We start from the raw sequence: 12,879 nt of genomic DNA, 5'->3' as shown, positions 1-12,879 counted from the left end.
GTTGCTCACAGCAGCCCTGAGTTTGCTGGGACCCACATGATAGCAAGAGGGAACCAACGTCAGCAGGACTCCCTTACCCAGAGGCCACATACAAGTAAATATAATGTAATAATGTGGTGTGCACAGGCACAGCCCCTCCTTCCTAGCCCATCTCCGGCTGGCCGGCAGCTGAACTGGAACAGTCTCCTGGCAAGCATTTCCTGGTCTTAGAACACCATAAGGGATTTTGCTCCAACTTTTTTCTCTCCTCCAAAGTCTCAAGTCCAGCCACCACAGCACCAATACACATGGCAAAGAGCACACAGTTTATTAAAGACAACTCATCAACAGCACTGGTCTGCTGAGCTCCTAGGAGCTGCTCCCAAGTGAGCTGCAGGTGCTCTGGCTCTGGTTGCCCCTTAAGAATCAAGGGCAGATCCTTCCCTCAGGCAGCACCCATCTGCGGAGCCACCCTACCCAAGACAAAGTCTCCATGTCCTTGGCCTTCATCTCAAGGACCAAGTGGTGGGCACAGGATGCAGGTCTCCCACAGAAACAAATCAGATGCAGTGATTCCAGTAGCATGGTCCCAGGACGGGGTGAGACGTGGGGTCAGGAAGACAGGCAAGAAGGAATGCGTCAGCGTCATGGGCAGCATCTGCTGCATCCCAGGCAACAAAGGGTTCAGTGCTGGGGTTGAGCTACCAGCTATAAGTCCTAGGTTTGGGGGCCAGCAGGATGGCGGGAGTGTGTATGGCCTGTATCTTTGAGAATGCAAAAGCATCAGCTCTGGCCTCCCTTATATTCAGCTCTAGTGTAAAGCTGGCAGCCCTTTCAGCCAGGAATGGGGAAGAGGATGTCAGGGTTAACCTTGGGAAATAAGACAATCCATACCTCCAACCCCTTTAGCATCCGAGCCACTCCTCCACACCCACAGCCCCAGTTCACTTGCCAATCTGCAATAAATAGCTAGCCCATGTCTAAATAAATAGTAAAAAATCTCCCAGGTATTGTGTATTAGGAGAGAAGGTAGTAAAAGTTCCAAGCAGAATCCCAGCAGAGCTTAACCCAACCTGGCTAAAGCAATGGCCTGGAAGGCAGGCTGCCCTGCCCACTGCTTCAGGTGTCAGCTACTGGAGGCTCGCTCCTGTTGGCCAGTCTCAGGAGAAGGTGAGAACCCTTGCTGCCAACCTACCTTCAGGACTCAAGCCCCCTGACCTCTATATGAGAGATGGAAGAAACATAGTCAGAAAAGTCAACTTGCTGAACAGGGTTCAGGGAGCCCAGCCCCAAAGCCAGAAGGTAGATCAAGTGCGTGTCCAGGAAGGCTGGCACCTCTGCAGCCTTCCCCCACCTCCCATGGGAGCAGAGAGCAGATGTAGCCCTCTGGCACTGCGGGGTTTCAGGCCTTCCAGTTTAGCCACCCTGGACCCAGAGCATTCTTTGGTCCCTTGCCCTTGACAAGACCTGCACACCCTGGGTGGGAAGCATGTTAGTCAAGGAGATGACAACACTACTGAAGTTTCAACTCCCAGGAACACAGCAGCCAGGGTGTCTTAATCTCCGACTGAAGACTCCCCCCATCCCTCCTTTCTCCATTCTTGGGTAGAAAATGGGTGAGTGGCTCAAAGCTTTACAGGCTGCCACTGTCAGCAGCACTTAGCTTCCTGGAGCAGAGCAAAGGCAGGGCCCGCTCTGACAAGGGGACCTGGAGGCCTCAAGCTGGAGACAGGAACAGGATGCTAACAAAGTTGGCCTCCAGGGCTCTCACTAAACTACACTCTTCTGAATGCTGGCTTCAGGGAGCAGAGGGGAGGAGACAGGGAAGAGGAGCCCCAAAAGAAGGGTAAAGAGGACAGACAGGAAGGATAGCAGGAGTCACACACGCCTCTGGCAAATGAAGAAAGGGACAGGCAGAGGTAGACAAAGAGAGGTGAAGCAGGGTTTAGAGGGTTCCCACACACCCTCACCCCACTGCCAGGGCATGTGTGAACACACGTGTATACACACACACACTCAAAAGCAGAGACCTGGGAGACAGCCCTACCGGCCATGGCCATGAGCAAACACACCTGACGGAGACAATCGGTGGCCCTGGAACTGGCAGTCACTCAGCTCTTCTGGGGGCGCTTACCCAGGTAGCTGGAGCACCTACACTCAGAAGTTGTTTCTGGCCCATTAGCTAAGTACCTCCCCTGACCAGGATCCAGGGAAGGTGAAAGCACAAAGGGTGAGGAGCTACTGGGCAGAGGCAGGCAGGACCCTGTCAGCCTCCTAGGCCCCAAGTGGCCCCAGCCCCAGGAAGCCAGTTCAGGAGCTCCAGCCCTGCTGAACAGTCTGGGTGGAGGGTCCCTGGGCTGAAGTGCAGGGAGTGCGGCAGGGCTGAGCACTGGGAAGGAGTGCAGTGCGGTGTGTTCCAGGAGCAGCCTGGACCATGAGAACCAGGCTGGGAAGACCTAGAGCTGGCCGAGACTGCAGCTTGCCCTCAGGCTGGCTTTCTCACAGGCTCCTTTGTGTCCCAAAAACAAGGGTGTGGAGCACAGGTGGCTGCTCTTGCAATCCTGGGCCTCCTGCTACCAGGTTATTTCGAGTCTTGGAGTTCCTTGGCTTTCTGTAGGATCTGGCAGACGTCTGTGATGGGGTAATCCTGGAAACCGGGAAAGTCACAACACGCTCCTGGAGCAGCCCCCACTTTGCTCTACTTGCCCCACTTACCACCTTCCCAGAGACCTGTTACCATGAAATGGCACCAGGGGCAGGGACCATGGTATACCAGATACCCAGAGCAGCCTGCTCCACACACTGCATGTCACTAAGGTGCTACCTCCCAAGGTCCAAAGGGTATTAGAACCAGGGTACCCAAAGGCCTCAGTCCTCACATCTGACACAGAACCTGTAGTAGCCACATCGATGAAGACCTTAGAGCTAGGTCAGGCAACATAGCCCTTAGTCTTCTAGTCACCTCAGGAGGCCCAAGGAAGGACGCTGTGATTATACACATCTTACAGACCTAGCTGGTGAGGTTACTGAAAACCACCCCTAGGCCATGTGCTGGAGAAGACACTGAGGCCTAGAGACAAAGTCACTTGGCTCAAGTCACATGATAAGCAGAGCAGTACAGACATGAACCTCAGGCTAGCTGTCAGACCTCCCTGGCCTGAGACAAATCAGCAACTTCCATACACCACACTACATACACTACACTCAAGGTCTGTGAAGACCAGGACTCAACTCAGGTCAAAACCAGGTGTGCTCCAGGAGTCTGGACCCTGAATGCACCATATGTGTTCCTGTTTCTGGCCCCAGCCCCACCAACCATTACCTGCAGAAGCCTCATGTTGACAGTGAAGTCCCCCTCCAGCAACTGCTCCCGGATCAGTCTGCAGGGAAACAAGGAACTGGTGCTGGGCCCTGGTCGCCCCGAGGGCAGGCCCGCAGGCCCAGGTGTATTCTAGCTATGGAGGCTGGCCCCTGCTAACCACTCAGGACTAGGCATCCCTCACCCCAGTTTCTCTTAAGAATGAGCTGAGCATGGCCCCACTCACATGAGCATAGCACAGCAGACCAGGAGGAGGAAATCAAAGCGGTTGCCGTCGGCAAAGAGGGAGTCCCAGATCCGGATGACATCAGGTAGCAAGAACTCCTGGGACAGCAGCAGTGTCAGCCATCGGAAGGCAAAGAACTGAGGCTTGATACTCTGCTCTTGCTGGAGGACAGGGGGTGTGTCAGAGAGCAAATGTCAGATGTTTAAAGAAGACACAGCCTAGGAGCAAACCCTGTTCAGGGCCCTCAAAGAGGCCGTACAGAGCCTGGGTCCACTTACAGGCAGCTTCTGGTTCTAGCCAATGTTGCTATTTCTTCAAGGAACACTAAAAATCCTGAATTTTGCTGGGCAGTGGTGGTGAACACCTTTAACCCCAGCACTTGGGAGGCAGAAGCAGGCAGATCTCCGAGTTCAAGGCCAGCCTGGTCTACAGAATGAGTTCCAGGTCAGCCAGGGCTACACAGAGAAACCCGGTCTTAGAAAAACAAACAAACAAAAAAAGCTTCAGCCAGCACGCATCTGGCCCTAGCACTCGAGAAGTAGAGGCCACCAGATCTCTGCAGTATTTTTGACTGTGCTGGGCTTGGTCTTCAGTACCTTCACCTGCTTCCCCATCTTGCAACATTCTTTCCTTTCTTTTTGTTTTTGTTTTTTTCATGGCAGGGTTTCTCTGTGTAGCCCTGGCTGTCCTAGAACTTGCTCTGTAGACCAGGAAGCCCTGGAATTCAGAGATCCACCTGCTTCGGCCTTTCAAGGCTGGATTTGTTTTTTGAGACAAGGTCTGTATACATCCTCCTGGCTGGCAAGGCTGAAAGCATGCACCTTCACGTTCAGCCTATAAGTACCATTCCTAACTTTACTCTCCCAGCCTATTTACTGTCTTTATGTCCAGCACCAGGCCTCCCAGGCCTATCTCAGCACATGGGTCAGTGCTCCATGGAGCTGGGCCAGCATCCTAAGTACTGCCCAACATTGTTCAACTGCACCCACTTCCAGCCCCCACATTCAAGGCAGAGCTACTATGCCTGGTCTGTGCGTCCTGCCTGTGTCAGGTCCTTACCAGCTTCAGGTAGAGCTCTACATCTTTATCCTTTAACGTGGAATACACCTTTTCCATCTTGTAGGTGATGCCGCACTGGGAGTCATCCAGGCTCTTGATGAAGTTGTCCCGGATCTCAGCCATGAGGTTGGTGAAACAGAAAAAGGTGTCTGCCTCAGCGTGCTCTGGGGCAGACAGTGGGGTGTGAGTGGACAAAGGGACGTCAAGTGCTCAAGTCCCACCCCACTTCTCATCCATAAGACATGTGTCTCACTTATGAGTGTCACCAAACTGCCCCTGGCGGCTGGAATGGGTCTTTGCCTTGGCTACTGTCCACCCCTAAGGCCATTGGCACTTCGCCCTTACCTAGGCATGTGGTCCACTCAGTAGCCTATCATGCACTCTGCTAGTGGATCCCACCCCTCTCTCTCGGCTTCTCGTGACCATCCATTCTACCGCAAGTCACAAGCATCAACAGATCCGGAAGAAGCAGAACTCAGAAAGGCAGAACTGGAAAGGGTCTCAGATCTAATCCAGCCAGCCCCCGCTGACATGAGCATAGATGTATAAAAGTGGATGAAGCTTCAGAGCCCCAGACAGCCTATCAGTCAGTACAGCCCCATTTTCCTTCTCTAGGGAGCCAGCAATGGGAGATTCCGGCAGCTAAGAGCTTGTCTACCTTTCCACTCGCTGTTAGGGTCAGTGGCAAAAGTGTAGTAGAGGGGGCCCACGATCTCATTCATGCCCTGCACATAAGCGATGCCAGGGTTGAGCTTGGCATAGATGAACAGGATGCGCTCCACCACCTCCCAGTGGGCTTCACAGCCATTGGGTAGAACCTCATACTCGTTCAGGGCTGATGGTGCGTTGTTCTTGTGCGGGGAGCTCATCTGGAGAGAAGGGAGAGCCTATTAGCAGGACAAATGTTTCCGCCTAGCTTGACAACATCCTAGCTTTTGGGCAAGACAGGGCAGGAAGAACATGTCAGGCCCAAGGAACAGGTAGGCCGATGGAGCAGGAGGAGATTTCCAGTTATAACTAGGCTAAAAGCAGAGGTCACAAAAGGCATGGGTAGAACACAGTTCCTTTTGTCCCAGTACTTGAGAGGCAGAGGCAAGCAGAACTCTGAGAGTCTGAGGCCAGCCAAGGCTATCTTAAAACCAAACCAAAGAACAAAATAGAGGTTCTGCCAGGTGGTGGTGGTGCCCATCTTTAATCCCAGCACTCGGGAGGCAGAGGCAGATGGATTTCTAAGTTCAAGACCTGCCTAGTCTTCAGAGAAAGTTCCAGGACAGCCAGAGGTTGCATAGAAAAACCATCTTGAAAAACAAAAACAAAATAAACAGAGGTTCCTTCTGAGATAAGGAAGTGATTGGTAGGGAAAGGGAGAAAAAGAACTTCCTGTACAGTGAGAAATCCTAATCTAGCCTGGTGGTTACACAGGGGTAACCATAAGATATATATATATATATATATACATATATATATATATATACACATATATGTATATATATATGTATATGTATACACACACATACATACATGTATATATATAGCTATATACATAAAATGTGTTTTTGCTGGGCAGTGGTGGCACACACCTTTAATCCCAGCACTTGGGAAGCAGAGGCAGGTGGATTTCTGAGTTCGAGGCCAGCCTGGTCTACAGAGTGAGTTCCAGGACAGCCAGCAGTACACAGACACAGAGAAACCCTTGAAAAACCAAAAAAAAAAAAGTGTGGGTTGTTTTGTTTTTTTTTTAAACTTCAGTTGTAAAGTATGCACCAATGAGAATAAAGACTTGGCTGTGTGTGGTGGTGCATGCCTGTAAATCCCAGCACTGGGAGGCAGAAGTAGGGAGTCTCAGGAGTTCAAGGCCAGCCTCAGCTTCACATAAGAGTTCTAGGCTAACCTGACTATATAAAAACCAGCTCAAAATGAGAAAGGGGTCTGAAACACCAGCTGCTCTGTAGAATCTCGGAACTTCGAGGGACTTTGATCCCTCAGCTGCCGCTGGCCTGTTCCAGCAGTGGCTACAGAGCTGGGGGATTTATAGCAGAGATCCCCGCCCACTACAAAGACTGTGAGGCTTACAGAGTACAGGGAGTCCGAACTATCTCCACATACACATCATATGTGTAAGACAGAAACACATGTGCCTCAGGAGCAGACCATACTCCTCCAACAATCCTATGCGCTTCTCAAAGCCATTTTCTTTTTCTTCTCTTTTCTTTTTTTTTAAAACAGAGCTGGGCACAGCCCAAGCTGGCCTTCAAACTAAACATATAGCTGAGGATGACCCTGAGCTGATCTTCCTGCCTCAGATTACAGGCTCTGAGCCATGACACTACCTTTGAATATTTCAAGAGGAGAACTGAGGCTCACACAGACCTGAGCCTGGACGGGCTCAGAGCCTGTGGCCAAGCCTCTCTAGCAGGATGTCTCCCAGGAAGGCCCAGTGCTTCCAGCTTTCCAAGAACCTGCTTTCCATGACCTCATTTCCTCCTGCAGTTCCACAGAAACGATCATATCCAGATTACGGAGGAGGGAAAAGATCAGAGTCACACAGAAGGCTGACTTAAGCCACCCTACCACGCACAGGTCTAGAGTCCCAGGGATGAAGCTTGGGTGGATCCTGAACTTTGAGGACCAGCTCCAAAGGTAAAATGGGAAGAACCTGATCCTCATATATAAAACTATAGCAAAAGAGTCAATACAGCTGGGCCTTCAACCAGCATCCATGCAAGACAGATGCACAAGTGAGCCTTGGTTCCTTCACCAAGCCTGGGCTCTGCACAACTCCAGTGGATGCCAACCCTGCAGCAGGCATGTGAGACTAGGAGTGAGGGCACCTGCTCCTCATTTTGGGGAGTGGGGATGGAGTGCATATCATCTGCCACAAGTGGCAGGGTCTGCTAGATCTTGGAGCTCAACAACCCTCAGGGCCTACCCAGCACAGCCCCTTCTATACAATGTCCCTGCTCTAACCCAGCCTCTGGCTGGACAAATGCAGCCATCTGTTTGATATTCTTTCTACCACGAGGTCACCTGAACCGAAAGCTGCTGCCTACTCCCAGCACTCCTGGGGCCCACGGGCCATCTAGACAAAGGCTGGTTGGACCTACCCATTACCACTTCCTCTGGTACCTTCCTCATGTCTCACTGCTTCCAACCATAGGGGCCCTCATTTTTTCCCCCATGATACAAATGATAAATTAAGCTTTTGGTGTGAGATGTAAAGCCAAGTGATCATGGCGGCAAAGGAAATGCTAGTGTCTACAGGTCCCCACAGGCAGTCCCAGACTGGGTACTCCTACCATGTGAGACTGGGCTTTGTTATGAGTTGTGTTATGAGAAAGGTGGCCAGGGCGCTGTTTGGTACTTTCTCCTGTCTCAGGACTGAAGTGTGGGGTTGGGAGCTGTCAGGCGGCACTGGAGAAACCCTGGTGCAGTGATGGCACCTTTGGTACATTCACAGCCATCAGATTGGGCATATGACATTAATCAGGCAGTGCAGGCCTGCTATATGTCCACTTCCCATCCAGATCCCTTGTATAATAATAAAGGGACTTGGGGTTCTGTTGTTTGTTTATTTTGTTTTTTGAGACAAGGCTGTCCTGGAACTCATTCTGTAGATCAAGCTGGCCTGAAACTCAGAGATCTGCTTGCCTCTGCCTTCCAAATGTTGGGACTAAATGCATGATCTATCACAGCTCCGCATTTTATTTGTTCATTTTTGGGTTAAAGTTTTTTCTTCTCAAAAAAAAAAAGTGACAAATTATATTCATACAGTAAATAAGTGTCAACAGTCAACACAAATCCAAAAGCAGCCACCAGCCCTAAGACTGAGAAGCAGCTGGGTAACTTGCTCCAGGGTGTTCAGGAAAGGCATGGTGGCACATGCGCAGTTGGTTCATGATCTACATGGTAGGTAACAGGACATGCACCGGATGGCCTTCTAGGAGGCACAGTGGTCACTGGGGGCTCAGTCAAAGGGCTTTTGTTTTCTCCAGCACAATCACTAGCCGAGCCCCCCGAAACCTTTGGCACCCTCATATCTGAGGACGTGGCACATACCTTCCATAATGCTTGGGAACCTATTTCTCCTCTGTCCTTCCAGTCCTGTCGTCTAGATCAGCTGCAGCCTCTGAGGCTCACAGCTGGATGGATGGCTAACTAACTACCCCACTACTGCTCACACCACATTGGGATGTCCCTCAGAACCATCTCCACTCTACTTCTAGCAGGAGAGCCTGAGATGAGGATGGAGCCTAGGCTACAACTAGCAAGCCGGACTGTAACCGCCTCCACCAACCCGAGCTCTTCCTTTTAGCAGTTTATTCAGGAAGCTTTTAACAATGTTTCTCCTCCTGCCTTCTGGCTTCTGCTCTAATGCCTCTCCAGCCTCCCGGGAGCCTTTACTTAAGCCCCGCCTTCCTGCCTCTGGGGAGCCATTACTTACTTAAGCCCCGCCTTCCGGCCCACCCTCGGCCGGTGAGTACTCCCAAGCTTAGCCAATCCTAATGGGCCACGTAGCAAAAGCGGATAGGTTACCAGATGCAGAAGCAACCAATGGCAGCAATCTTAGTCAAATGAGGGCTTGCTTATGCTCTTGGAACTGCTCTCCACAGGACAGTCTGTCGGAAAAGTCCCAGGGGCTGGAGAAATGGATGGCTCAGTCGTTAAGAGCACTGGCTGCTCTTCCAGAGGTCCTGAGTTCAAGTTCCAGCAGCCACAAGACAGCTCATAACTATGTACAATAAAATCTGATGCCCTCTTCTGGCATGCAGGCAAACAAGCAAATAGAACACTCATAAATAAATAAATCTTGAGAAAGAGAAAGAGAGAGAGAGAGAAAAGGAAGAAAAGACAAGTTCCCAGGAGCTGGAGAGATGGCTCAGCAGTTAAGTGCACTTGTTCTTGTAAAGGACCAGAGATTGACTCCCAGCCATCCATGACTCCAGTTCTAGGGGAGTGCACACACACACACATACAGAGGCAAACATTCAAACGGAATAAATAAATCTTAAAAAGAAAACTATCTCAGGTCCCCAAGTGGCTCTTACATTTGTGACCCCGCTTCGGTTCCGGGCCACTGTTTGAGACTTCAGTGTTGTCTGCTCCACCCGTTTACGAAGGGTCTCAAATTCATTTTGTGGGTCCAGGATGAGGAGGCAGGGGTATTCAGTAGCTCTTTGGAAGAAGGATATATCTGGGCATAGCCTCCTATTGGAATGGAAAAAATGCTATCACTCAGGGTGGAGGTTCCAGCCAGGTAGCCCCAGGTATGCTCAGAAATGGTTGATTTTACTTATTTTACAGTGCTGTAAAATAGGTCCATGTTAGGCAAGTACTCTACCACTAAGTTACCCCTTCAACTGTTTGCTTGTTTGTAATTGTAACATCATAGCTGGGTGGCTCACACATATAATCAAGTACTTGAGAGGCCTAAGGCAGGAGGAATGCCCTAAGTTCAAGACTAGCTTCAGTTACAAAGTGAGCTCCAGACCACTCAGTGTGAGACTTTGTCTCAAAAAACTAAAATAATAATATTTTATCCCAAGAGACCCAGTTTTTAAAAAAGGCAGTAGATTAATCCCAGCACTTGGGAGGCAGAGGCAGGATTTCTGAGTTAGAGGCCAGCCTGGTCTATAGCGTGAGTTCCAGGACAGCCAGGGCTATACAGAGAAAGCCAGTCTCGAAAAAAACAAAAAAAAAACAAAAAACAAACAAACAAACAAAAGGCAGTAGAAATGGCATATGCACTGTCATTTCATATGTGTCTGTTTAGAGGAACAAATGTGTAAATATTCTAAGTGTTTTTATAGGCATACAGCCTAATTCTCAAAAACCACAAACACTTTTCCATGACAAAAGCACCTGTGTAGGAGCTAAGGATATTGCTTGATGGTAGAACACTTGCCTGGCATGCACTGTACGTAAGAGTCAAATCCTGAGTTCAATCCCCAACAAGAAAATCATATATTTACATGCATCTGTCTCTAGATGCATACAACGTACAAAGACTAACTGTGGTCATTTATCATAGAACACCCTCAGCTGACATGGAGAGATGTGCACAGAACATCAGGAGGGCGGCTTGGATCTGGAGCATGACAGGGCAGGCATTCACGTGTACTGTTCAGACCTCCTAGGCCCAGCACTCTGCATACTGGCCCTCGGGAAACAACCTACTGACAACACCAATGAGACACAGAACCTGAGCCCCTAATCCCTCCACAATACTACAGGATGGAACTCTTGACCTAACCCTGGCCTACAGCACATCACAGGTAGGGCTCCTGCAATGCCAGTCTGGCATCCAGAGGGATCTGGAAGGGATCTGGATGAGAAGCAGACTAAGGAGGCTAAAGGGGAGGATTCCTAGACGGCACCCCAAACCTCAGAGCACTCCTGCATTGGTTCCTTAGGCTAGAAAGCTCTTCTGCAAAGCCCCGTGCCTCCCATTCTCCTCAAGATTGGCATCTCCTGCTGAGTCACCTCCTCTAAACCGAGGCCCCTAATCTCTCAGAGCACCAGCTTTTCTTCCCCTACAGCACTGGGAACCTTTGCAATCCCATAGGTGTTGCCAAGTTGAGAACCTAACTCCTCATGAGGGCCTCCAGCCCTCCTCACATGAATGCAGCTGGCCTGTGCCTTTGCAGGCAGAATTGAGCCAGGAGAGATTGCTTGAAATGCTGATGAGTCTGCTCTGCATGACTTTCCTGTCTAAACAAGGATTGGGTGCCAGAGAGGACTCAGGCAGGCAGCTCAGTGAGGAGGGGGACTGGCTCCCAGGGCCCTTCTTCAAAGGCCACCATCCTGTCTTATAGCCAGCATAACATTCCCATATTGCACATGCCCTTAACCTGAGCTATCTCACTTCTACTTCCAGGCAAATCATGTATGAGAGCCTGAGTCACCTGCACGAAGTCAAATAGTCAAGAGGAGGCTGCAGCCCAAACCCCACAGCACCTCCCCCAACCTCCACAGCAGGGCCCAGCATCAGAAGGCCCCTGGGAGCCTCTTACCTGACATCTTTGTCAATCTGCAGTAGCACCTCGTTGTCCTTAAAATATGTGTTCCACCTGCTGTCAGGGTTTGGGTTCAGGGGCTGTGAGGAGAAGGAGAAGCAGAGGCTGTGTCCAAGAACCAGGCAGAGCTACAGCTCTGGGGCCTCAGACCAAATGCCCTTAAACCTGGCTCTGGTCTAGAGACAAGCTCAGTCCACCCAGAGGACACAGCAAGCACAGGCTTCCCAATGCCTCCCAGGTACTGTGGAACACTTGCACACCACCCAGCCAGCGGCAGGCAAGCCTTGCAGCCTGCTCTGAGCACATGCTGGGTGGCACAGTGTACTTGGCAGCACCCCAGCTACAAGTGTGCCTGCAGCAATCCCTCACTGAGCACTGTTGAAAGGCTGACTGAAGGAATGAACACCCTCTCATTTTCTACCAGAGCTTTGAGCGGTCAATTCCCATTTGGGAGGACGGCTCTGAGGCCAGCCTAGCTCCACTTCCTGCCCTGTAAAGTCTACATGAAGGAGCTCAGTACAGGAAGAGAAGGCAGGAGTTTCTCCAGGCCTCAGACAGGCACTTCATCCCCAATTCTGCCCAGCTCTTTCTTCAACTATATAATCACAGGACCTTCTTCAAGGACCATGGTTGAGGAGAGCTGTGTAGCTCAGGGGCAGAATGATTGCCTACCACCCTTGAGATCCTTTGCTCTCGGTCTCCAAAGGTCATAAATAGGTAAACAAACATTTAGCCAGAGGAAAATCCTGGATCTTTTCAAGGGACCAAAGCAGGAAGACTGCAAGTTTGAAAGCCTGAGCTACATAGTAAGATCCTATCTCAAAACAAACAAACAAACAAACAAACAAGCAAACCCATTTCCAGCCTGTTAGATGGCTTAGTGGTTATAGATGCTAGCTGCACAAGCCGAAAAAGCAAAGTTCAGTCCCCAAAACCCATGGGGGAAGACAGGACCTGACTCAAAGTTGTCCTCTCACCTCTATGTATGAACCATGACATACACCCTCCCTGGCATCCATACACACACTAAGAATGAATTTTTAAAAAACTTTTTCAAGTTCAGGGTCACTCTTTTCTATAAACTGAGTTCCAGAGCCAGGAGATAGTGTCAGACACCGTTAACCCCAGTACTTGGGGAGGCAGAGGCAGGTGGATCTCTGTGGCCACCTCTCTGAAGCCAGTCTGCTCTATAGAGCTAGTTCCAGGATAGCCAGGGCTATATAGAGAAACCCCATCTCAAAAAACAAAACAAACAATCAATCAATCAATCAATCAAACAACCC

The 12,879-nt window shown here is 50.3% G+C and overlaps 1 protein-coding gene across 4 annotated transcripts in view; it reads right to left on the bottom strand.

Annotated features, from left to right (window-relative positions):
• Positions 1 to 284: 284 nt before the first annotated feature.
• Tbc1d13 (TBC1 domain family member 13) overlaps positions 285 to 12,879 on the bottom strand; it is a 17,058-nt gene continuing 4,463 nt past the window's right edge. For all 4 annotated transcript variants that reach the window (XM_031369654.1, XM_031369657.1, XM_031369655.1 and 1 more), the window contains 7 exons: positions 11,594 to 11,676; positions 9,629 to 9,788; positions 5,242 to 5,452; positions 4,584 to 4,747; positions 3,525 to 3,685; positions 3,302 to 3,359; positions 285 to 2,626 (listed from right to left, as the gene is read on the bottom strand). In XM_031369654.1, coding sequence (XP_031225514.1) covers positions 2,561 to 2,626; positions 3,302 to 3,359; positions 3,525 to 3,685; positions 4,584 to 4,747; positions 5,242 to 5,452; positions 9,629 to 9,788; positions 11,594 to 11,676 — 903 coding nt within the window. In that variant the 3' untranslated portion in view covers positions 285 to 2,560. The remainder of the gene's footprint in view (positions 2,627 to 3,301; positions 3,360 to 3,524; positions 3,686 to 4,583; positions 4,748 to 5,241; positions 5,453 to 9,628; positions 9,789 to 11,593; positions 11,677 to 12,879) is intronic.

This window comes from Mastomys coucha, unplaced genomic scaffold (assembly GCF_008632895.1).
Source record: "Mastomys coucha isolate ucsf_1 unplaced genomic scaffold, UCSF_Mcou_1 pScaffold15, whole genome shotgun sequence".
In the NCBI taxonomy this organism is placed as follows: domain Eukaryota; kingdom Metazoa; phylum Chordata; class Mammalia; order Rodentia; family Muridae; genus Mastomys; species Mastomys coucha.
The sequence above is the reverse complement of the archived record's forward strand: the minus strand, read 5'-3'. Positions and strand labels throughout refer to the sequence as shown.